The 26,072-nt window shown below is 48.2% G+C and overlaps 1 protein-coding gene and 1 non-coding gene across 4 annotated transcripts in view; one reads left to right on the top strand and one right to left on the bottom strand.

Annotated features, from left to right (window-relative positions):
• Positions 1-26,072, bottom strand: part of LOC122695609 (ATP-binding cassette sub-family A member 9-like) — a 63,387-nt gene that overhangs the window by 3,407 nt on the left and 33,908 nt on the right. For 2 of the 3 annotated variants that reach the window (XM_043905704.1, XM_043905705.1), the window contains exons 23-39: positions 24,799-24,906; positions 23,486-23,659; positions 22,856-22,969; positions 22,583-22,702; positions 19,705-19,773; positions 18,913-19,004; positions 17,694-17,814; positions 16,846-16,963; positions 16,070-16,161; positions 12,116-12,276; positions 11,009-11,084; positions 10,571-10,665; positions 9,410-9,529; positions 9,091-9,231; positions 8,583-8,662; positions 6,235-6,290; positions 4,924-5,907 (exon numbers count right to left, since the gene is read on the bottom strand). In XM_043905704.1, coding sequence (XP_043761639.1) covers positions 5,812-5,907; positions 6,235-6,290; positions 8,583-8,662; positions 9,091-9,231; positions 9,410-9,529; positions 10,571-10,665; positions 11,009-11,084; positions 12,116-12,276; positions 16,070-16,161; positions 16,846-16,963; positions 17,694-17,814; positions 18,913-19,004; positions 19,705-19,773; positions 22,583-22,702; positions 22,856-22,969; positions 23,486-23,659; positions 24,799-24,906 — 1,833 coding nt within the window. In that variant the 3' untranslated portion in view covers positions 4,924-5,811. Of the gene's footprint in view, positions 1-4,923; positions 5,908-6,234; positions 6,291-8,582; positions 8,663-9,090; positions 9,232-9,409; positions 9,530-10,570; positions 10,666-11,008; positions 11,085-12,115; positions 12,277-16,069; positions 16,162-16,845; positions 16,964-17,693; positions 17,815-18,912; positions 19,005-19,704; positions 19,774-22,582; positions 22,703-22,855; positions 22,970-23,485; positions 23,660-24,798; positions 24,907-26,072 lie in introns of those variants that run through there. The other variant, XM_043905706.1, reaches the window with a different exon arrangement.
• Positions 2,042-2,125, top strand: TRNASTOP-UCA. Its single transcript has one exon. It is a non-coding gene; the product is annotated as a tRNA-Sec (tRNA).

Raw genomic sequence — 26,072 nt, 5'->3', positions numbered from 1 at the left:
GAGCCTGCCTGTGGCTGCTATGAGCTGAGCGGCACTCTAGACAGAAGCAGACCCAGGAGGCGTGATGGGGGGCCCGGGATGACATTTGGAGGGAGGGAGACAGTTCCCAGAGGAAAGGAAGGGGTCCGGGGCCAGGGAGAGGGAGTCGGGGGTCCCCCGCGCTGCCCCGAGGGTAGAGAGCCTGTGTAGACACCTGGAAGGGGGCCGTTTGGGACCGCGGTGTAGGGCGGGTGTCCACGAGGGTGACCCCCTCACCACGGGGTCAGCCACAGCCCCGGAAAGTGTGGAAACTTCAGTTTGGCTCCGCCCCTTAGATGTCTCCATTGTGAATGAACACTGCCGGCTTTATTTTCCCAGTTCATATACACGCTGGAGGTCATCCAAAGTGTAGCAATCACTGAAGTTCCTTATCATACATCTCGTAGATAGTTTCAGATTTTAATGGCTGATTTTTCTCCTCTGTGGTCGTGAAATTCAGAACAATGTGTCTGTGCTACAGGAGCGTGAAAGTTCTATTTATTGCAAGCTCGTGGTGAAGAACTCACCTGCCACTGTAGGAGACGTAAGAGACGCGGGCTTGATCCCTGGGTCGGGAAGGTCCCCTGGAGGAGGGCACGCACCCGCTCCAGTGTTCTTGCCTGGAGAATCCCATGAACTGAGGAGCCTGGCGGGCTACAGTCCCTGGGGTCACAAAGAGTCGGACTTGACCGAAGCATCTTAGCACAATCACAATGCATTTGAGATAATACTGTGATAAGGAGAAGCTACACATTTCACATTCTGATTCAATACATGGTATGCAGAGTGAAAACTGGAAAGCATCTTGCATTTCTAAAATTCTTAGAGCCTGAGAGATAAGGACAATAAAAATACTTCTGTAAACAGTCTTGAGGTCAGAAAAGCAGTTTAACCAGAATGGCTGGCCCTAAATTATTGTGCAGTTAAATTAAACATCTGTAACTTCAAAAACAATCCACTTTCTCAGGTCTCAAGACTCTTAGTTCTCCACAATTAATTTGTTAGCAAATTTTCACACTTATTTCTGGCTTAAAACCAGTTGCATCATTTTTAAAAACTGATGTTTTAATTCCATATTTTCATCTTTGTAATATCAAACATTAAATATCCCCAAACATCAAAACAGCTCCTTATTTTTCAAAATAAATGCCTCCACAGATGGTTGGCATTTATTTCTTAAAGCCTTGTTTATAATTTTGTGATGAGAAGGAAAAAAGAAAAAAAAAACACCATAACACATAAAACAAAACCGGAAAAAATACAATGAACTTACTTTTGAGAAATTTGGAGCAAGGAATTCAGGAGCACAGCTGATCCACTGGTCTCTTATTTAGAAGAAAAAGATCCACGTTTTCCCCCTGGTTTCCACTGCATCTCTAGAATTGGCTGTAACTGTGTGACATCTGTGAACACTCCCGTGAAGACCGCTTTCAGAAAAGATTCTGTTGGTCCTGAGGAGCACCACACTCACATGGTCAGTCTTCAACTGTTTGTCTTTCCTCTGACACCCGGCCAGGTCCCGCCAAGCAGTGGCATTTATAGGTGACTGCCTGGCCATATCATGTGAAAAAGAGCAATATTACAGGGGAAACTCAACATCCGTAGCTTTTCTCTATGACGTCTAAGATGGTATGGCCAATATCAAAATTTCAAGCACTGTCTTTCAACCAGGAGAAAGTAAATGGTTTGATCAGAGAAAAGATTTCTCCAAAGCATCGTTTGGATAATTAGGGTTTTCATTCCTCTGTTCCTCATTTTCATTCAGTTCAGAATATTTTCCAATCTCCTTTGAGACTTACTCTTGGACCCATGAATTGCTTAAAAGTATGTTGCCTGATTTCCAAGCATCTGGTGATCTTCCTGTTGTCTTTGGGTTATTGATTTCTAGTTTAATTCTGTTATGGTCTGAAAATTTGTTTTGAACATCACTCTTGTTAAGACTTGTTTTGTGATCCCAGCCTATGATCTGTTTTGGTGAGTATTCTGCATGTGCTTGAAAAGAGGTATATTCTACTTTGAGCGAGCGGAGTGATCCTCAGTGGTCTGGGGTGCAGGCTTCAAACCTGTAGCTGTCTAGCGACAGTGTTTCAATTCCACCTTTTGGGCAAGCTTTCTTCTGAGCTTTTCAAGTCACCCCAGTGGTAAAGAACGCAGCTGCCAATGCAGGAGACACAAGAGACACAGGTTTGATCCTTGAGTCGGGAACATCTCCTGGAGGAGAAAACGGTAACCACTCCATATGCTTGCCTGGGATAACCCCACGGACAGAGGAGCCTGGCACGCGGGGTCGGAGAGAGTCAGACACGACTGAGCCACTGAACACAATGAACACACACATTGCCGTTGAGTGAGTGGAGTATTGTATAAATATCTGTTGGATCTAGTTGCTTGATGTTGCTCATTTTCTCTGTTAGTTCTGTCTACTAGCCTATTGGGTGCACGCTAAGTAGCTTGTCATGTCTTTGCGACTCTTTGCAACCTTATGACTGTAGCCCGCCAGGCTCCTCTGTCCATGGGATTCTTGGGCAAGAACACTGGGGTGGCTGCCATGCGCTCCTTCAGGGTGTCTCCCAGACCCAGAGATGGAACCCACATCTCCTGCGTTGGAGACAGGTTCTTTACCACGAGTGACACTTGGGTTTTTAGGGTGTCTTCATCATGTAGGCATGATTGTTGAAACCACTGGTGATTAACCACTGGTGACTGATTCAGCCTCCAGGCTCCCTTCCTCCCCATCTGTCAGGGGGTGGTCCTGAAAACTCCAACCCTTTAATCATGGGATTGATTTTCTTGACCACCCCCCCTACCTGAGTCTCAGTCCCAGGTTATCACGTTAACATAACAAAAGGCACCAATGCAGCTTTCCTCCTTTTGGGAATTCCAGAGGTTTTAAAAACTCTGTGCTAAAAAGGGGGCAAAGGCCAAGCATTCATTTCTGATTATAAATAACAGTATCACAGGGGAGTCCCTGGCGGTCCAGTGGTCCAGCTTTCACTGCCAAGGGAGTGGGTTCGAGCCCAGGCTGGGAGGCGCAGTGATGGGAAAAGGGAGGAATCATTAGACAGGAGACGCTCAAACTGCAGAAATTTATTTTCTCATGGTTCTGGAGGCTAAAAGCCTACGATCATGAAGCCAGAGAATCTGGTTGCTTCCTGGTCTGCAGGCGGCCACCTGTCACTGTGCCCTCAGGGGACCTTTTCCCTGTGAGCCTACAGGTCACTGAGGCGTCTCTCTCTTCTTCAGTCCAGTTCAGTCGCTCAGTCATGTCTAACTCTTTGAGACCCCATGGACTGCAGCACTCCAGGCCTCCCTGTCCATCACCAACTCCCGGAGTTTACTCAAACCCATGTCCATCGAGTCGGTGATGCCATCCAACCATCTCATCCTCTGTCGTCCCCTTCTCCTCCTGCCCCCAATCCCTCCCAGCATCAGGGTCTTTTCAAATGAGCCAGCTCTTCACATCAGGTGGCCAAAGAATTAGAGTTTCAGCCTCAGCATCAGTCCTTCCAATGAACACCCAGGACTGATTTCCTTTAGGATGGACTGGTTGGATCTCTTTGCAGTCCAAGGGACTCTTCAAGAGTCTTCTCCAACACCACAGTTCAAAAGCATCAATTCTTCGGTGCTCAGCTTTCTTTATAGTCCAAACTCTCACATCCATACACGACCACTGGAAAAACCATAGCCTTGACTAGATGGACCTTTGTTGGCAAAGGACCTTTGTTGCCCCCTCATCTTAGAGAAACACAAATGTCCTCAGATCAGGGCCCCACCCTGACAACCTTGCTTAACTTGAATTATCTCTTTACAAGCCCCACCTCCAAACACAGCCACCCTGGAGAATGGATCTATGAGTTTGCGGGGAACACAGTTCAGTACACGACCGGAAACAGCAAGGAGAGCAGCAGCGACGACTCAGCTGAGTGAGAGCACACCAGAAACTGCATCGATTTCAGGGTGTTTATAGGATGGTCAGCTGGAGGGGTCACAGCATACACAGACATAAGAAAGCGGTACCGATAAAGTTCTAGCACTGTGCAGTAGGCCCTCACATCATAAGAAACAGAAGATAAAAACATGCTTCAAAATTATCAGTTCAGTTCAGTCGCTTAGTCGTGTCCGACTCTTTGCGACCCCATGGACTGCAGCACACCAGGCCTCCCTGTCCATCACCAACTCCCAGAGCTTACTCAAATTCATGTCCATCGAGTCGGTGATGCCATCCAACTGTCTCATCCTCTGTCCTCCCCTTCTCCTCCTGCCCTCAATCTTTCCCACATCAGGGTCTTTTCAAATGAGTCAGGTCTTCACATCAGGTGGCCAAAGTACTGGAGTTTCAGCTTCAGCATCAGTCCTTCCAGTGAACACCCAGGACTGATCTCCTTTAGGATGGACTGGTTGGATCTCCTTGCAGTCCAAGGGACTCTCAAGAGTCTTCTCCAACACCACAGTCCAAAAGCATCAATTCTTCAGTGCTCAGCTTTCTCTATAGTCCAACTCTCACATCCATACATGACCACTGGAAAAACCATAGCCTTGACTAGATGGAGGTTTGTTGGCAAAGTAATGTCTCTGCTTTTCAATATGCTATCTAGGTTGGTCATAAATTTTCTCCCAATGAGTAAGTGTCTTTTAATTTCATGGCTGCAGTCACCATCTGCAATGATTTTGGAGCCCCCAAAAATAATATTGTTTTCTGCCATAAGGGTGGTATCATCTGCATATCTAAGGTTAGTGATATTTCTCCTGGCAATCCTGATCCCGGCTTATGCTTCATCCAGCCCAGCATTTCTCATGATGTACTCTGCATATAAGTTAAATAAACAGGGTGACGATATACAGCCTTGACGTACTCCTTTCCCTATTTGGAACCAGTCTGCTGTTCCATGTCCAGTTCTAACTGTTGCTTCCTGACCTGCATACAGGTTTCCCAAGAGGCAAGTCAAGTGATCTGGTATTTGTATCTCTTTCACAATTTTCCAGTTTGTTGTGATTCAAAATTGTAAGAAGGGTTTGTTTTTTAAACTTTCCTCGACTTGATCGTTCAAATTCTCACCACAGCCATTTTAACAGGTCTCGCATCTCCTGCGTCGTCACAACAGATACAACATGACTGTACAAGCTGAAATCTGAGAAGTGATGGGAAAGGGAGATGAGCACATGAAGAACAGGTGCAAAGAAATGAAAAGGAGCAAGACCGCGCTCCCGTGACATCCTTGGGTTCCGCTTCCCTTATGGCAACCGTGAGCGTCCTGTCTTACTTTATACTTCTCGTTGTTTAGTCATTGTTTAGTCTTGTCCAATCTTGTGATCCTATGTGGCCCACCAGGCTCCTCTGTCCATGGGATCGCCCAGGCAAGAATACTGGAGTGGGTTGCCATGCCCTCCTCCAGGGGATCTTCCCGACCCAGGGGTCAAACCTGTGTCTCCTGCAGCGGCAGGCGAAATCTTTACCATTTAGCCACCTGCCTACTTAAAAAGATGAGACAATACTTAAGATTTTAAAGGTCAGAGGAAGAAAATTAATTTCTGTATCATTCTCAGAAACATAAAAATTCCATAATTAGGTGCATTTAAAAATCTGCTGCTGTATGGAACCCTGGTTTCAATTGCTGTTTCAGAAGCTGCCTGGTCCGCTGAGCGTCACTGCTCTGACCTTACTCCTGAGTCCCGCTATCCATCATGTTATTGAGAAAAGTGATGACGTGAGTTTCAAAAGCATTTTGAAATCATATCTGAGCCAAGGTATATTAACGCTATAAAATATTGCCTTAAAAATCGTGGATTTGGGCTTTAAGGCTCTTCCTGCAGGAGCTTCCACCTCACAGAGAGATCAACTTCCTCATCAGAATCATCCCGCTCCTGCTCCTTGCAGAGTTCCAAGAAAACCTGCAATGGAGGAAGAAATAAAGAGATGGGGTGACCACTGATTCCTGTAGCCCCGAGTGAGTGCAGAGCGTGTGCACACCTTCTATCTTCATATTCCGTGAAGGGCAAAGTGTTAGCCACTCAGTCAAGTCTGATTCTCTGGGACCCCAAGGAGCCCGCCAGGCTCCTCTGTCCACAGGATTCCCCAGGCAAGAATGCTGGAGTGGGCTGCCATTTCCTTCTCCAGGGGATCTTCCCGACCCAGGGACTGAACCCGGGTCTCCCACGTTGCAGGTGGCTGCCTTACCCTCTGAGCCACCTGCTGTGAGATCTGAAAAACGGACCCACCTGCTCCAGGCTGCTCTGGGAGAGGCTGTACTCCTCCAGGTCGAAGTTCTGTTTAACTGCAGAAGGATGGACATGTATTAGGACTGCAAATGTCTTTCACTTATAAATTTGCCAAGTCATGTACCAAGGGCACACATGGACAGATCTTAAAGATAAAAGGCGAGGTAATAAACTTGGATTAAATATGGGAATGCATATTCACCATATGGTCCTCTCTCTCATCATCTTAGAGCTTCGGCAGAGGGGCCACAAGACTGAAGCCTGGACGTGAGATTCTGGATCGCCTGTGCGGGTCAAGCTAGAGGCTGGACCACCGCCCGCAGCCGCTCCGCATCCGCCCTCACTCTCCTCCACCCTGCTCTCTGCTCCAGAGCCCGACTTGGGGGGCTCCTCCTAAGAGGTTCCACCAGTGGAAAGCCCAGGAGGAGGGGCAGAGGAGAGAGGAGATGGGGCTTTTATCCCTCCTCTTCCTCTCTGACACCAAGCGTGTCCTTTGATTGAAGGTCACTTCTTCCCTCAAGGTGGCAGATTCTACCCGAGTCGACTCCCAGGGTCCAGTCACTGCCCCCTCTCTCATCCCTTTGGACCCAAGAATGGGAACCCTGGTGTCCAGTCCAGCCTCAGGTGACTGCACTGTTCCTGGCACCTCGCCAAACAGCCCCTTTATAAACAAAAAGCCCCTGGAGTTATCCTTTTTTTTGTTGTTGTTGTTTAATTTATGGTTTTTTTGTTATGGCCTGCATGTGGCATCTTCCCTGACTGGGAATCAAACCTGTGCACCCCGCACTGGAAGCGTGGAGCCAATCACTGGACCACCAGGGAAGTCTGGAATTATTCTAGTTTTGAATTTACTACCTTTTACCCATGTGGATTGTGACTGAGAGTCCAAACAAGCAAATACATAAGAGAGAAGAACCAGGCGTGGAAAGAAGACCCCGGAGAGTCGAGATTTCTCGTGGACAGTTAGTTAGTTACTAGATCCACATCGCCCCTGGCCTCTAGGAGAGCTTGTTGTTGTTTAGTTAGTCGTGTCTGGCTCTTTGTGACCCCATGGACGGTAGCCCACCAGGCTCCCCTGTCTGTGAGAAGAACACCGGAGTGGGTGGCCCTCGCCTTCTCCAGGGGATCTTCCCAACCCAGCAATCAAACCCGCGTCTCCTGCATTGGCAGGCGGGTTCTTTACCACTGAGCTGCCTGGGAAGCCCCTAAAAGACCTACTAGACACCAGCTGTGCCCCCAACCACACCACCGGCTGTGGAAGCCAAAGCCGCAGGGAGCCTCATTTTGCAGAGCTGCCCTTTCACAAACCACGGGTGTGCGGCCGCCCCGCGCCTGTCACGTCTGTGGCACCATTTCCCTAGCAGCATTCCTCACTTTGTGTCTCATTTCATAATGTGACATTATGTGTCACATTTTGCTAATTCTAAAGATATTTCAAATTTTCCATTCTGATTCTATTTTTCATGCTGATCCGTGATCTTCGATACTATTATAAAAAAAGATTACTACTTGTTTAAGACTCAGATGGAGGCTCTCATTTTTTAGCAATAAAATATTCTAAATTATGGCAAGTAATTATGGTTTTTAGAAATAATGTTATTGCACACTTAATAAACTGTGGTACAGTGTAAACATCATTTTTTGGGGATGTGGACCATTTTTAAAGTCTCTATTGAATTTGTTACAATATTTTTTCTGCTTTATGTTTTGACTTTTTAGCTTCAAGTCATGTTGGATCTTAGCTCCCCAACCAGAGATCGAACTTGCACCCCTTGCGTTGGAAGGCAAAGTCTTAAACACTGGACTGCCAGGGAAGTCCCCTAAATATCACTTTCATATGCCCTGGGAAACCAAAAAACTCATGAGACTTCCTTTATTGCAGTATTCAATATATAGTGAGGGTCTGGAACCCAACCCACAATACCTCTGAGGTCTGCCTGTATCCCCAGAAGCTGCCAAATCACTGGTTGAGAACCACTGTGTTAAAACCTTACTATTCACTTATAGTATGTGAAGTGAAGGTTGCTCAGTCGTGTCTGACTCTTTGCGACCCCATGGACTGCATAGTCCCCATAATTCTCCAGGCCAGAATACTGGAGTGGGTAGCCTTTGCCTTCTCCAGGGGATCTTCCCAACCCAGGGATCAAACCTGGCCTCCCGCATTGTAGGTGGATTCTTTACCAGCTGAGCCACAAGAGAAGCCCTTATCGTGTAATACAGTATGATACTACACTTATACTAAAACATCACATTTTTAGGCCCACGTATTAATACTTCTTATGCTGGTTTTAGGCAAGACTTGAACGTGATCTGTCTCCAGAGGCTCACCCCGCGGCAGGCACTCTCACCTGTCTCTAGACTGAAGAAGGCGTGTGATAAAGGGTGCACATCCTCAACAGGCAACTTGTAGACCATGAGGGAGGCGAACCTGGAGGCGAGGAGAGAGAGCCGAATTCAGGACCCGAGGCACGGCCGCGAACGGGCGCGCGTCTCGGAGCGGGCAGCAGGCTCGTCCGGGGCTCGGCTGCGTGCCTAGAGCTACCGCCACATAGTGAGGTCAACTGCAATTCAATATATTAAATAAACAAATAGGCCCTTGAAAGTGAAAAGAAAAGAAAAAGGAAGAATGTTAATTCCCTTGCAAGAATCAGCTTCCAAACCAGGACTTGGTTCTCTTATTTCCCTCTTGTGCTATCCCTTGGAATTGGATGTTTCTCTACTCACTCAAGTCCTCATGATTCCCATATAGTTTAAAAAAAACAAACAAACATGAATGAGAAGATGAAGCTTTTATGTCTCGCCATCACAGAAAAATGGAGCAAAGATCAAGATGAAACAGAATGAGCCGGCGTTGACCTCTCCTGCCGAGCAGCCTGGGGGAAGAGCCTCAGGACCTCGCAGTGCAGAGCCTCCAGCTGGGCCAGGCTCTTCAGCTTCATCTCCAGCAGGTAATCTCTGCCGAACTTGCTCTTCAGATGCTGGATGGAGCCGACGCACCTGGAGGTGAGAGGAGGATCAGGCAGGGGAAGGGAGGGGAAACCCACCGCTGGAGACGCGGGGCCCTGGGACCAGGGCAGTCGGCCAGCCCAGCTCCACGCAGAGACCACGGTGTGTGTGGGGATGCCCTCCCTCAGAGCACGCCCGGGGACCCAGCGTGGGCTTGGCCGGCACCCACCTCAGGCTCCCAGACACCATGACGGCCACACGGTCGCACACGGCCTCCGCCTCGGCCATGGAGTGGGTGGTCAGCAGGGCGCCCCTCGCCGCGTTTCTAACGGAGGCCCGGATCAGCTGCCTGGAGTGAGGCCACGGAAAATAAATGTCAGCTAGTGGGGAAGCTCCAGACGATGTGAAAATGACGTGACGGCATTTCCACTGGCACTTATGAAACAAATAGTGAATTCAGATTCACCCCTCAAAGACAGGAGGTTCGGAGGGACAAGGGGTACAGAAAGAACCAAGAAAACAGGGCGTCTCATTCGGAGCAGGGCTTGGGCTGGATGTAGGGAGTGATGGTGGGTACACGCTTGTCTACAAAGACGCTGTATTTCAATCAGATTTATGGGAAGGCAGTAGGAGGACAGATGAGACCTTATGAAAAAGCGTGGTAACAATGACATATGCCCGAAAGCACAGAAATGACAGATTTCAGAAAATTCTTAGTGATTAGAGAATATATTGAGTATAATCTATCACAAATTTTTGAATCATTATATTGTACAATTGAAACTAATATTATACATCAATTATACTTCAATAAAAGAATTTTTAAATAAGATAAAATGAATATTTTGCATGTCAAAAAAGAGAATACATTGGAATTTATTCTTCCTTCCATAAGAATTATGTATTGGGTGATGTTGCAAAAGATTTAAACTTAATGATAGATTGATCTGATTAAATATAAAAATGAGCCTTGAATACTTACTCGGAAGAGCTAAGATGAAAATGAAATTTTTAGAGTGAGGATTGAGTTCCAATTACCTTTTTCTCCTTAATAAAAACTGGATGTGATATGACATCAGGATTTTTTCTTCATACTGTTTCTTTCTGGTAATGTGGCTATCTTTCCCTTTATAAACAATGATTTAATTTTTTTTCTTTTTTTTTATTGCATCAAGGACATTTTTAGTGGGAAATTTCAGACTTCCAAATGACAACTGCAAAGCAGTTGCTTAGGTGCATTCATACAAGTGAGTCCAAGGGGAAGAAAATCTTTCAGCACACAAAATAATCACCAACTCTCACCACTGGATCTGACATAACCAGCAATGCTTTTGAGGGTCAGCTGTTACAGGTGACACATTCGCTCGGGGATGCTCCCCACGCCCCTCACCACATCCGCAGCTGCCCCTCGGGGTCCATCCCCGTGGTCGGCTCGTCGAGAAGCAGCACGGCCGGGCCCCCCAGGACGCTCAGCGCGAAGCTCAGCTGCAAGAGAGGAGCCGCGTCGGCGCCGGCCTGGGGGCGCGCGGGGCAGGGGGCACCCCCGTACCGGCCTGGGGGCGCGCGGGGCAGGGTCCCCCCACCCCGTACCGGCCTGGGGGCGCGCGGGGCAGGGGGCACCCCCGTACCGGCCGGGGGCGCGCGGGGCAGGGTCCCCCCACCCCGTACCGGCCGGGGGCGCGCGGGGCAGGGGGCACCCCCGTACCGGCCGGGGGCGCGCGGGGCAGGGTCCCCCCACCCCGTACCGGCTGGGGGCGCGCGGGGCAGGGTCCCCCCACCCCGTACCGGCCGGGGGCGCGCGGGGGAGCCCGGCCCCGCCCCATCCTACCTTTCTCTTCGCCCCTTCGGGTAAGGCCTTGGCGGGGAGCGCCATCTGGTCCTGCAGCTTCAGCGCGTCCGCCAGCCTGCGGGAAGCAGGGGGAGTCAAACCCACAGCGCCCTGCTCGGGGCGGGGGATGCACAGGGGAGAACCAGCAAGTCAGACAGATGCTAAGGCAGAGAGTTTAAACGAGGCTCAGAGTGATCCTAAAATTGAAACCACCTAGGGTGTTTTATGAACCCTTCTTGGCAGCCAGACTCATACTTGCAGTGACTTCTCTGTACTGAGAACAGTGAGTGTCTCATCCTATATGATCCTGCAAAGGTCCTGCAGTCCCCCACGAGGGCAGACATCCAGAAAAGACGAAAACTCTAAATCTGAAACCATACACGCACCCCAGTGTTCACGGCGGCTCTATTTACAGTAGCCAGGACATGGAAGCGACCTAGATGTCCATCAGTGGTCAACTGGCTTAAGACGATGTGGTACACATAAGCAACGGAAGATTACTCAGCCATAAAAAAGCATGAAATATTGTCACTTCCAGCAATGTAGATAGATCTAGAGAATATTATACATCGTGAAGTTAGTCTGAAGTGAGTCAGACAAAGGCAAATAGTATATGATGTCACTTACATGTAGAATCTAAAAATATAATACAAATGATTCTATATAGAAAACAGAAATAGGGTCACCGACACAGAGAAAAACTTATGGTTACCACAGGGGAAAGGGGAGAGGGGCGGGATAAATGCGGACTTTGGGTTTAACAGATACAAACTACTATACATAAAATAGATATGCAACAAGGATTTGCTATATAACACACGGGGCTGTACTCAACACCTTGTAATAGCCTATGGTGAAAAAGAATCTGAAAAAAAAATATGGCTGAATCACTTTGTCGTACACCTGAAACTAACACTGTATTGTAAGTCAACTGTACATCAATTAAGAAATAGTAACACATAGCCTTTTCCTCTCCAGGCTTAAAGCGGGTGAAAGCACTGAACTGGGGTCCAGACGCTCAGCGAGCTCGGAGCTGTCAGCACCGCCCGCCTCCTTCTGTGTGACGGGGTCTCAGCCCCGGTGAGAGCAGGTGAGCCCCCCACGCACCTGGCAATAGCGGCTGCGGCGTCCGCCCTCCGCAGCCCTTTCACGGCGGCCGACACCTCGAGGTGCTCCCTCACCGTCAGGCTGGGCCACAGCACGCTCTCCTGGGGACAGTACCCCAGGAACCCCAGGGGCGCCCCTCCGCTGCCCCCCGCGAGCAGCACCTGCAGAGACAAGGGCGTTCTCACATTCCCTCCAGAACCACGGGTGCTGGCGCCGGGGGTTATTTCAGTGGTGTCCGCCCGCACACGCGGTGCCCGAGTCCAGAAGTAAGTGGGTGATCACCAGCTCTGGGGAAAAGACGACTGAAAACGGAAAGGCAGACGCTCCACACTCTCACAGGACAGACTCTCTATCACAGTTTGGACTTGGTTACCAAGTGCGTGAAAGAATTCAAGGTCGCTTATTTGGTCGTCCAACTGTTGTTGTTGTTTAGTCGCTAAGTCGTGTCTGACTCTTTGCGACCCCATGGACTGGAGCCCTCCAGACTCCTCTGTCCATGGAATTTCCCAGGCAAGGATACTGGAGTGGGTTGCCATATCCTCCTCCAGGGGATCTTCCCGATCCAGGGAGCCAACCCGAGTCTGTCTCCCGCATTGGCTGGCAGACTCTTTACCACTGAGCCACCTGGTAAGCCTAGCTGTCCAATGCTTGCCTTCTTCATTTACTGATCCAAACACCCATAGGAAGAGGTATTTGCTGAAGATTCTGTTTTTCCAAAGTTAAAATCGTTACACTTATGGGACATTTCATAAGTATATCGTGAAGATTAAATAAGCTAGTTTTTTCCAGCCTTCCTGCCAGGGGACTTCTGGCCCATATGGAGACACTTGTGTTGTCCTGATTGAGAATCTAGTGGCTTGAGGCCAAGGATGCTGCTAAACATCCCTCCATGCACAGGACAGCCCTTCATAATAAGAATGATCTGGTCAGAATGACACTGGGGTCACACTGTGGATCAACTAATGCACCAACATGGAACAAAAAGCTTAAAAAACACAGGGATGGACTTAGAAATGTCATACTGAGTGAAGTAAAACAGAGGAGAAATATCCTGTGACATTATGTGTAGAATCTAAAAAGAAATGATACAAATGAACTTATTTAAAAACAGAAACCTCAGATATGCAGATGACACCACCCTTATGGCAGAAAGCGAAGAACTCAAGAACCTCTTGATGAAAGTGAAAGAGCAGAGTGGAAAAGTTGGCTTAAAGCTCAACATTCAGAAAACTAAGATCATGGCATCCGGTCCCATCACTTCACAGCAAATAGATGGGGAAACAATGGAAACAGTGACAGACTATTTTTTTAAGCTCCAACACCACTGCAGATGGTGACTGCAGCCATGAAATTAAAAGATGCTTGCTCCTCAGAAGAAAATCTATGACCAATCTAGACAACATATTAAAAAGCAGAGACATTACTTTGCCAACAAAGGTCCGTCTAGTCAAGGCTATGGTTTTTCCAGTGGTCATGTATGGATGTGAGAGTTGGACTATAAAGAAAGCTGAGCCACGAAGATTGATGCTTTTGAACTGTGGTTGTTGGAGAAGACTCTTGAGAGTCCCTTGGACTGCAAGGAGCTCCAACCAGTCCATCCTAAAGGAGACCAGTCCTGGGTGTTCATTGGAAGGACTGAGGCTGAAGCTGAAACTCCAACACTTTGGCCACCTGAGGCAAAGAACTGACTCATTGGAAAAAGACCCTGATGCTGGGAGGGGTTGGGGGCAGGAGGAGAAGGGGACGACAGAGGATGAGATGGTTGGATGGCGTCATGACCTGATGGAAATGAGTCTGAGTAAACTCCGGGAGTTGGTGATGGACAGGGAGGCCTGGCGTGTTGCGATTCATGGGGTCGCAAAGAGTCAGACACGACTGAGTGACTGAACTGATAAACAGATGCAGAAAAACACTTAGGGTGGCCGGGGGATGGGATGGGGGCAGGGACAGTTAGGGAGCTGGGATGGACACGTGCACACAGCTGTATTTAAAATGGGGACCAGCAAGGTCCTCCTGAGCAGCACAGGGAACCCTGCTCAGGTTCTGAGGCAGCCTGGACAGGAGGGGAGTTTGGGGAGCACGGACACATGTGTGTGTGTGTGGCTGAGTCCCTTTGCTGTCCACTGAAACCATCACAACGTTGTTAATGGGCAATGTGAAATAAAAAGGTATTTATTAAGTTCAAAAAAAGAGAAGATAAACAACGAAAACAAGCATCCTACCCCCCCACCCCCTGCAAACCCCAACATGGTCCCAGGGGCCAAACCTGAGAAATCCTGAACTAAGGCAAATGGAAACCTCTCAGCACTAGTCTGGCACATAGGAATCAATAAATACATGCATTTATTTTTTTTATGAGCCAGATACTGTGCCATATAATAATAATAACAGGTATGTGTACCAGTGCTTACGTTTTCTGTGTTTCAAATTATTTTGGCCTCAGAAAAACCCGACCTGACTCGGGCATTAGCTGGATAGTCATGTTTCACACATGAGGAAACAAACAAGCGTCGTCTGTTAGACCCATGCAGGAGGCCGTCCGAGGTAGAGCCGGGAGTGGGAACTGGGGCCTGCCCTTGGACGGCAAGCCCGTGACCTTGGGGCTGTCTCGTCTCTGCCCAGGACAGAGGAGCAGAGCCCTCGCTAACCTGGCCTCACAGAGCTTTCAGTCTAGACAGAGAAACGGAGAGTTCAGCAGCAGACACGTGAGTGGATCGCCGCGCCTGCTGACCGCTTTCGGGGCAGTAACGCTGTCAGCCCCGAGGGTCACTGGGAGAGGCCTCTGGGGACGTGGATTTTCAGTGACGAGACCGAGATGAGCAGACACGTGAGGAGCCGAGGGCGGAGCCCTCCAGCCCCCGGGAGAGCACGCCCGAAGGCCTCACAGTGGGAAGACCACCGAAGGCTGGTGGGAGCCAGAGTCATCACCGGAGCCCAGATGCTGCAGGGCCTTCTGCGGCCACTGTGAAGGTTCTGGACGCACTCCAGCTGCGGGGTCATAAGCAGGGTAATGGCATGAGCGCTTCTGCAATTTTTTAAGGACCACTCTGGCTGCCATGGAGTGAGAGGGGAAGGGAAGCCAAGGGCGCCATCAGCTTCTCGTGGTGAGCACGCCCTCTGGGACCACTCTGGCTGCCAGGGAGTGAGAGGGGAAGGGAAGCCAAGGGCGCCATCAGCTTCTCGTGGTGAGCACGCCCTCTGGCCTTCACCTTCTGACCCGTGTCAATAGCATCTCCCCTTCAAATGTGCATACTGTGGGATTTCCCTGGTGGCCGGGCGGCTAAGACTCTGTGCTCCTAACGCGGGGGCCCAGGTTCAGTCCCTGAACCTGGGATTGAGCCCTATAACTTCAGGTTCAGTCCCTGAATCCCAGTTCAATGCTGCAACTAAGACCCATTGCAGCTAAATAAAGGCATACTAAAAAAAAAAAAAAAAAATGAAAAAGACAAAATTGTAATACTTCAATCCTCTGTCCATCACTTTACACAACTTGGCCCCGACATAGCACCCCATTGTATTCATATACTATTGTGGTTTTTTGCTTTGGAATTTGGACAATTTTTCACTAATTTAAGATCTCTATTTTCTGAATAAATCCTGGATCTTGGCAATTCAATTCAACAAGTTCTCAGGATACAGAACTTAAAAAAAAAAAATAGACTTTTGACCATGAACAAAGCTAATGTTTAGCTTTACTTTTCCAAATGTTTCCCGTGAATGTGTCTATTTTTCACTCAGTAAAAGGCATAGTATAGATAACACATAGGCTTCAGTGCCTAACTATTTTTGGAATTAAGGGGAGACATTTTTCATTAATCCTCTTCATTCAATGCATAAATCACATTGATTAATAAGAAAGGACCAGATATATATTTTTAAGATTGGCATCTATGGTCACTGGAAAATATTTCTTCTAGGCAGCATTGATAAGAATATTTCCATGTGTTTACTCACCTGTCCTGAGGTTGGTCTCGTCTCTCCAGTTATCATCTTGATGGTTGTGCTTTTACCTGCTCCATTGTGTCCCAAGAGCCCTAAAACTTCACCTGAAAGAAACAGGTACATTCAGGATTATACCTGCAAATTATTATAATAAAAGTAACACAAATACTGTTTCATGGTTCACCGTGTGTCAAACTATAGGCATTAGTTCACTTATTCTTCACACGCACACCTAAGTGTTGTCACTAGCTTCATTTTGCAGGCAAGGAAACGGAGATGCAAAGAGAATGGAGAACAAAATGACGAAGGTCTTGCAGCCAATCTGAGGTTGAGCTGGAATCTGAAGTGCATTTTTTTTTTTTTTTTTTTTTTGCATTTAACCAACACGCTACAAAACATGCTATTTGTGAGGATGGATGCACTGTGGTACCCCAGGAGGTTTCTTCCTGGGAACTAATCCCTGTTGTGAAATTAATTATATTACTTAGAAAATAAGCCCATCCTTCTTAATAGAAGGACCGCCTCCTTTTTTGGTCATTGTCCTTACCGTTCCTCTTTTCCGTGTGTCTGTTTGAATTGAACAGAACTGTCTTCCTACGCAAAGAAAACACCATTGTAATTACAGCTGAGATTTTCCACGGGCTGGCTCGGCCGGGGCCTGTGGAGGAGGGCTGGCTGCCTCCGGGTTCATCTGCAGACGGCCCCGGATTCAGACCCTCCCAGGCCCTTCAGGAGACCTCACGGTCACGGGTCAAGACGGCTCTGCCAGCATAGCGACTGGTTCCCACCTTTTTTCACGCAGAAAGAGACATTTCTGGTGGCTACTTTCTTCTTCCCCTTGGCAAAACAGTTTTTCTTTCTGCCTGCATACTCCTTCCGCAGACAGCTGGCCACGATGGCGGGTTTCTGGAAAAGCAAGAAGTCCGATGGGGCTTCATTTTCACCGTGAAACGAGCGCGTGTCCCCTCCTCTCTGGGCCCAGATCTCTCCTGCTCAATACCCCGAGTCAGACCAGCCCTTCCCCCTAGAAACTGCCATTTTCCAGCAAACTCCCCCAGTCTAATACATTCCTTCAGGGAAGAGACATCTGTACTGTATCATATGATTCCTGCTTGCTCTTCCTCTGTAAGCTGGAATAGAAACATCCACCCAACCAGTAGGTCTGTGAAGATGTGTGTTCACGTACACACACTCATAGGCACACACACACACACACACACACACACACACACACACACACAGGCACACAGATACATCCAGGCACACAAATACACACAAACACACAAACAGACACAGCCGGGCACACAAAGACACACACAGCTCAGATGAACTCTCTCCCTGAACTGCTTGCAGCAAACTTTACTCCATTTAGAAAACTTACAAAGTCTCACTTTGGTTTTGTGATGACTGGCTTTATTTGCCAAAACTATGACTGAAAAAGGAATGGACAAGTCAGTGTGTGTGTGTTTCCTTGGTTCTCTCATCTTTGTGGGCACTGCACAGTCACAGAAGTCAAATGATGGGCTCCATGTGTAAGAACTAAAGAACCTCAAGTGTGTTTGGAAAAGTAAGACCGCACACTGGCCCCCTTGCCCGGACAGAGTCAAGTGTCTGATGCGTGATTTCACGGCTCTACCTCCTCTGAGTCCGGGGCGGCCACGGCGTCTGCTGTTCTCCTTCTTTCCATCTGGACGTCTTCATCCTCTCCTTCGGGTTTCTCTGGGTTTGGAAAAACAGCACTGCTCCTTGGTGAAATTCTAAAAGCAAAACAGTGCGAATCTAACAGGTTTCCAGCTGAAAAACGCGTACCCAAAATGGTGAATTTTGCATGTACTGCGATCAATCATTTGGACAGATTGAGTAGCTGTGGGGCTTCCCTTGTGGCTCAGCTGGCCGAGAATGCACAGCAGAATCTCTAAGCTTCTAGTCGACCCCGTTCCCCTTTCAAACAGCCTCAATCCCATCAGTGACGCTACTTTCACATCATCCTGGCTTTTTGCCTGAGCATAATACTCGTTATCGGTCATAACTTCTTTTTAAATAATAAACTGGTACACACTTCCCTGGAAAAGGATTTTGAGGCAGGGTTGCATGTGAAAGGAACCTAGGAACTGTAATTTTGGCACAGACATTTCAGAATTCTGAAGGCTTTGTTGCCACAGTGGACCAAAATGCTTATAATCGGAGACATGACCTGTGTGTCAGAATTACTCTTTTCCGACTGCTACCAACCGAATTCCCTCCATCATCGCCCCAAACCACTGGTTACGGCTGCTGCCTGTCTCTCTCTCCGACTTCTGCTGACAGCCGATGTCCTAAAGCAGAGCTGTCATCTCCTGCTCTGCTCGCGTAAGCTGGACTTGAGCTTGATTCCTGTCCTGAGTAAGGCAATGCTTTCAAAGCACATCTGTCTTCATTTTTCATTGTGTAACTTTCAAAACCCTCCCTAAGCTTCTCTACCCAAAACCCTCCAGTACTGAGCTTCAGTTTAATTTTTCATGATCCTGCAACACATGCCTCCAAGTTTGTTCCAGCTGCCTTCTCAAATCTACAGGAAGGCGGTGTTTATTCCAACTTTCATCCTCTCGCTCAGCTACCCCTCCTTCCTGGATGCCTATACTTCAGCTGCTTATATAGACGTGCCCAGGAGTTGGTGATGGACAGGGAAGCCTGGTGTGCTGCAGTCCGTGGGGTCACGAAGGTCGGACACGACTGAGCGAGTGAGCAACAACTCTACACAGTCCCTTCAAAACAATTCTACACAGACTTTTTATGCAATTAATTGGACATATTAAAATGTCTTTAAACAGTGAGTATTAAAGTAAGACATGAAATATTATTTGAATTTTCTTAACCTGAACACAGGATCCTTTCTCATTGATTTCTTCCTAAATTTCATTTCCAGACATCGTAAGATAAAGAGGAAAATGAAGAAATGAAGATAAGGCTGGGGAGAAAAAGACAATCACAGTTAGCATCAGTATAAAAGCAACTTCCATATTGGAACTGATTTAAGGAGTTTGATCATGTGCAAGGTTGTTAAGGATTTGGTAACATTTTCACAAGATTGAAAGGCAATATATTTAACATTTGGTGACGCTCTCCCAGTTTGTGTTACTGTAAGTAAGAGGAATCATGACAGAAATAGCCGTAAGCTGGGCTTCCCCGGTGACTCGGTGGTGAAGAATCTGCTGGCCAGTGCGGGGGACACGGGCTCGATCCCTGACTTGGGGAGATCCCAGGTGCCGCAGGGCGACTGAGCCCAGGAGCCACAGCGACTGGGTCCTGCGCCCTGAGCCCGCGCCCCGCCACAGGAGAAGCCGGGGCAGTGAGGGGCCATGCGGCACAGCCAGAGCGTGGCCCAGCTCTCTGCAGCCAGAGAGAGCCCATGCAGGCGTCTCTGTTTATTTTTAAATAAATAAAATCATTTAAAAAAAAGAAATAGTAATGAGTTGATGCTAGCACTACCCACACCATTGGGAGTTCGGGCTTCCCACTCAGTGTCAGATGATGAGTATCAACTAGGGGTCAGATGCCGGAAGTGAGGAATTAAAACTGAAGTGTCCGAATTAAAACTGTTCCTTTAACACAGAGCATGCAAAGCTGTCCCCTCAGGCAAGAACATTTAAATGAAAGCGTCTTCTTACGATTAGCAATGTCAGAAATGCAACCTGCTGTTCTGAAGGCCCCAGGTAATCCACAGAGTCAGGAGAAATCTGTGAAATGAGGAAAAAGGGGTATTTAGATGCAACTTGATCCGTGTGTGAATCTCTTCCCACGAAGAATGATGCCCATTAAATGACTCGCCTGCATTCTACGTGAGTCGTCTTCTGCATCAGGTTAAGAGTCAGTTCCTAACCATGCGCCCTCCTTGCTTCCACGGTCACTTGGCGACCTACCTGCCAACCTGAGCTTGGCTGTAGCTCAGATGCATCTGTGCATGAGTGAGCAGGACTGCTCTGCCAGTGGAAGCCTGGGTGGTGCTGGTGGGACCCACTGAAGCCAAGGGCAAGACGTGCCTGGAGACAACCCTCCCCCGCCCCCCACCTGCCTTTCTCTTCACACCTCTGCCCTGGAACCAGCCCGCTGCTCGTCACCTGCTCCCCCTGCTCTGGAGAGCACCTGTGACCGACCCTCAGCCAGAGGACAAAGTTCTTCACCGGGGTTTCCCCTGCACACACTCAAAGGCGTGGTTTTCCTCAGCGCTATTTAAAAGGCCTCCCAGCTCTTTTGTGATTGAGGGGCACAGGACCTGTTTTGTTTCTCAAGTTGTATTTCCCAAGACTTCTTTTCTGAGCATCTTTAATCCGATGTAGGAAATGGCAACCCACTCCAGTATCCTTGCCTGGAAAATCCCATGGACAGAGGAGCCTGATGGGCTGCAGTCCATGCGGTTGCAAAGATTCGGGCACCACTGAGCGACTAACAGACCAGACAGAGTAAACCTCTAACCAGCACAGCCATCCGCCATCTAAGATGATTGTTTTCCTATCGGATGACCTGCCCGGATCCTGACGTCATCTTGCTCACATCCAAGGACTGTATCATATCCAAAGTCGACTTCAGGCTCCCTGGTCTCTGCCCTGTCTGCCACTGATTTTATTCTGAGCATCCTTTCTCTATAATTTGGAGTTGGTGACCCTCCACCCACCACTCCCCTGTCCACAGACCCCCCTCGCCTCCTCCCCTTCCTCATTCCCGAGCTTAGACGCCACGGTCCATTGTCACGACCCCTCTTTACACAGAAACTCTGTCCCTGACCCTTTGCTTCATCAACTCATCTGGCAAAACCCTAACCCTGGTCAAAGCTGACTCTCCACTTCTCCTGAGTTACACAAGAGAAGCAGATGAGATGACAGAAACTTCACTCTGCTGACTTCACTTGGGAAGTGGTGGGGGGGTGCTCCTCTAACACTGTGTCCATTCTGCTGACCTGCCCTCTGAAATAATTTTTCACATCTTTTCTTCCACCCTCAAAGTCCCAAGACCTCCCTTCACTTCACTCAGATGATAATTTACCCTTTCTCCCTAAGAAAGGAGAATATTTCAGTTTCCATATGCTCTGGACATGACCTTTTTTCCCCTGTGGCATCTTTTTGTAAAATTGGACAGGGCAAAGGTCAGTATAATCTCTTTGCAATGGTGTGCTGGTTTCTGCCGTCCAGTGGAGTGAGTCAGCTGTACGGATATGCACACATCCCCTCCCTCTTGAACGTCCCCCGTCCCCACCGCACCCCCCGGGTCATCACGGGCGCTCAGCCGGCCTCCCTGCGCTCCGGCAGCTTCCCGCCGGCTCTCTGCCCCACAAGAGGCGGCGTGTCTGTGTCAAAGCCACTCACAATTCACTCCACCCTTCTCTCCCCACCACCGCCCCCCCGGGTCCACAGGTCCATCCTCTCCATCTGCGTCTGGAATATTCCAGCTTTAGTGACGGGACCCCCTCCCACCCCCGGCGGCTTGGGCTCTGTATGCCATCTTCTCCCAGATCTTCAAGGACTTGGCTTCCGAGGTACTCCATCTTTCTTTCATCTAAAATTTCTGTCACATCAGCACAGTATCTCCCTCCTTAAACCTAAATCTGTGCTCACTCACCCACTCTTCCATCTCGCTGGTACCCTTTTCAGCAAAGCTCTTAGACCTATGTGTCTATAACCACCTCACGAGCTCTTCACTCTACATTCTGTACCAAGCTCGCTCCTTCTAAGCTTTTGTGTCCACGCTTCCACTGAAACCTGTCTTGTGAACGTCGCCAGGGACTCTAATGTGGTCCAGCTCAGCAGTTTCTTCTCAACTGTCATCTTTCTAGACCACTCATTAGATGAACCCCTCCATCCTTTTTGAAACATGCTTTGCTGCCATCTGACTCACATCCTTAGTTACTGATACCCTGAGTGTTCGGGGGTGGGTGGGTGGGTGGGTTTCAGAGATGAGAGTCTGATGCACAAATTTCCTCCTTTTTTCCTCCTCCCTCACAGGCTTCTTCTTAAAGTGGTTCGTGGAGTCCTCTTCTTCCCAATCTTTAAAGTTTGTAGCTCAAAGCAAAAATGCTTCGTCTTCTTTTCAATCTAACAACGCTCACTCTGTAGGTTACACGACCTAGTCCTGCGGCTTTAAACACACCCCTAAGCGTGTGAATCTCAGGGGTTCAGCTTTAGTTTTGAGCTCACTCACTGACCACTTGCCATTTCCCACTGCATGTCTCTTAGGAACCTTAAACCTCATGTGTCTGGAATGAATAGAGAAAGGGCGTCTCTGCCACCTCCCAGTAGGTCCTTCACCCCCAGCATGAGGGTGGCCAAGAGAACTGTCAAACCCTACCCTCTGCCTTTGCCTCTGACCTGGGTAAAGCGTGGCGGGGCTTCCTCCAGAAGGAGACTGCGACCCCCGCCTGTGGGAAGTGAGCGATCTTCTGAAGGCAGGCACAAACCTGCCCGGCTGAGGGCTCTACTTACGTTGTATCATATCCAGGGTTTTCTCCAAAGGCAGCGCTTTTCATGATCCCAGAACAGACGTGAAAATACTCACCTCAGAAAAAATGAGTAGAACGCCAATTAGCGTGAAGGGTGGTATCAATATGGTGCAGAGAAACAGTCCTAGAAATGCGTGTTCGTTCAGATAATTAGCAACAATGGAGAAGAGGGTGACCTAAAATAAGAAGAGCATAGTTTCATCAAAGTATAACATTCTGAAAGCAATATTAATTTACCACCATGCTTACTACAAAGATTAAAATATATATTCTCAGAATTATTAAAAATAGTTTAAAAATAAAATAACGTGCACCATATGCATACTTACAATTAAGAAGAAAAATGACCAAATGCCACTATTTTTCCTCCCATGGCGAAAAATGAATGAAATCACATATGTCAAGAAAACAAGAGATGAGACATAGCCAATTATACACAGGGTCTGAAAATAGAAATATTACTGTTACCTAAGGTAAATGCTATCTAAATACAAATTTATATTTAAACTCTTGGACAGCAAGGAGATCAAACCAGTCCATCCTAAAGGAAATCAGCCCTGAATATTCATTGGAAGGACTGATGCTGAAGCTCCAATACTTGGGCCACCTGATGCGAAGAGCTGACTCATTGGAAAAGACCCTGATGCTGGGAATGATTGAGGGCAGGAGGAGAAGGGGACGACAGAGGATGAGATGGTTGGATGGCATCACTGACTCGATGGACATGAATATAAGCAAACTCCTGGAGATGGTGAAGGACAGGGAAGCCTGGCGTGCTGTAGTCCATGGGGTTGCAAAGAGTTGGTCACGACTTAGGGACTGAACAACAACTTAAACTCAGCTTTCCAGAACTAAGTTATAACAAACATAGTGTGAAGTTCTTTGGTTTAAGATGAATCATGTAATTGCATTTATGAAAAATAGTCTAATAAAGCCATTTGATAGCTTTTGCCACTTACCTCAACTGCCAGGTTTTGAATGATAAACTCAGACTCCTCTGGGCTAAAAACGTAATCCATTATTTGCATTAGAAGGAGGATCAAGAGGTACAGGGGAACGTCCACCAGTGCCTGCCCAAACCAGTAAGCGGAAGGGTAGAGGCCTGAAATCCGCAGCTGGAAGTAAACTTTTTTCTGATAAAGAAGCAAAAGAATCATCAAAAGTTTTTGAATAGTTTAGGCTTGAGAAATTGCAAATAGGCAGCACAAAAGCATTCATTTCCCCTATGTCTCTTTTATATATTATGCTAATTTAGCGAACGACACTGTGACCTGCCCCGGTCCTATTTCAGGGGCGTTGATAATGCTGTATGCCACGCTATCTCCAGGAAGAAGGGGTCTACACAGCATTGCCGCGGTGAGAAGATTCTTGTTCTTTTCTTGTCAAAGCTACTGATGCCTCTGACACTATGGAGCCTTGCAAGCTGCACAGAGTTTCAAGAGAAGGAGGTGCACAATTTCCTGGAAGACTCTTAAGTTTTGCTGAATGTAAACAGCACACTTATAATCGGCATCTTGCTTTGTTTCTCAGGGGAGAAATTGCTAAAGAGAAGGGTAGCTTAAGAGCAGGGTACGTGGAGATTAACTTGAGTCCACCAACAACACCTCCCGCACTTGCACACGGCTCAGCGGCGCAGAGGGAACCCCGGCGGATGACGCTGAGGATGTGGAAGCGCGAGGAGGGAACTTCTCTGCACAGACGCAGCATGGAGGCACAGGAAGTCTATCGTGGGTGAGTGGCTCTGACGCATACACACTAGTGTGTGCGAGGCAGAGAGCTGGCGGGGAGCTCAGCGCGGGGCTCTGGGATGACCTGGGGGGCGGGGGGCGGGAGGGGGTGGCGTGGGGGAGCGGGGAGGTGTAGGAAGGAGGGGATGTGTGCGTGCAGACGGCTGAATCACCTTGTTGTAGAGCAGAAGCCAACACAACGTGGTAAAGCGATTATACTCCAATAAAAAAATATAGAAGAACATATGAGGACTTTTGCTCTTTATTATTATTACTACTTAGGATAGGAAACATTTTTCCCCTCAGGGAGGAAAATTTGAGAAATCTGACTTAATCCCTTTCATTGCATTTTTTCTCACTCCTCGGCTTTTACGAATTTTTCTTTTATGTGGGAGTGTCGCTGACTGACAACGTTGCGTTGGTTTCAGGCGTACGGCAGAGTGACCCAGAGGTCGTCTGCAAGTGTCTATCCCGTCTCACTCTCCGCCCCTCTGGGTGTTACAGGGGATTACAGAGCAGGACGTGATCTGATTAGCTGCTCTTACTTTATAGTCGCCGATGCTGCCCATGGAGATGTACGGAGTGAAGCAGGCCATCCCGGGGATCCAGAAGGAGGCCATGTTCAGGTGCCCGTGCTCGTCAGACGTGTGCTCCTGAAATCATGCCGAACACGTGAGCTGATGGCGATCAGGTATAGACCTCATTCATACTATTTCTAAACCAAATCGTTTCCACGAGTGAAGCGGTCTAACTACCCAGAGCACTTCCCAAGGTTTGCAACTTCGCATCTTTAGTCGTGTGTTACAGCGGCTGGGACATTCGAACACACATCCTGATTTATTCACGAAGAAGCAAACCCCATCGCATCGCGTGACCTGGCTGTATTCCCACGGTTAACAACAGGGGACATAATCACACCACCTCATCCCCAGCTCTGAGACGACTGCGTTGAGGCTGACATTTTAATAGACAGAGGTCGTGGGCTGTCAACAGAGGAGCTACTATGCTACGTTCAGAACCTGAGGCTAAGTCAGTTCAGTTCAACATGTAGGAGGAATCATTTTTCTTGTTCAACATAATGGAGGAAGCTCAAATGCCTTCAAAGTGCCGGCAGGTATGAATTATTGAGTAGGTAGGTGTCTGGGCTTGGAGAAAAATGATCAGCCCACACTCTACATAAAAGCATCGAGTTAAAGCGATTCAAAGTCCTGTACAGGTTAAAGAGGGCTTTGGGTTTGGCGTGAAGCCTTGATCTCATCGGTGACTTGTTGCCTCACTGCTTGCTCATCGTCTGAGGTGGGGACCCCGAGCCTTGAGAGCTGCTTACCTTCTCTTGGCCCCTCCTAAACAAAGGGCCCCTCTGCGCTCTTGCGGCTGGTCAGCACTGCCTGAATCTAGATGCACACGTGGAGATAAAGGGAAGAAAGTGCACCCAGGTCCACCATAGCATCTCTTATCTCTGCCTCTGGTCACCCTTGTTGGTTTTCCAGATCTGGGATATCTTTAGTGTGTGTTAGTGGCTCAGTCATGTCTGACTACTTGTGACCCCATGAACTCTAGCCCATCAGGTTCCTCTGTCCAAGGGACAGGCAAGAATACTGGAGTGGGTTGCCATGCCCTTCTCCAGGGGATCTTCCTGACCCAGGGATCGAACCCACATCTCCTGCATTGCAGCAGGTTCTTTACCCTCTGAGCAACCAGGGATGCTCTTTGGGAATGGAAAATTCACAATTAGTCTCAATGGCTGACTCCTCACTCAAAACTTGGTTCATAAACATCATATTCTGTCCGTGTTAGATGACATGGACCCACAGGCGGG

The sequence above is a fragment of the Cervus elaphus genome, chromosome 5, assembly GCF_910594005.1.
Source record: "Cervus elaphus chromosome 5, mCerEla1.1, whole genome shotgun sequence".
Classification (NCBI taxonomy): Eukaryota; Metazoa; Chordata; class Mammalia; order Artiodactyla; family Cervidae; genus Cervus; species Cervus elaphus.
The sequence above is the reverse complement of the archived record's forward strand: the minus strand, read 5'-3'. Positions and strand labels throughout refer to the sequence as shown.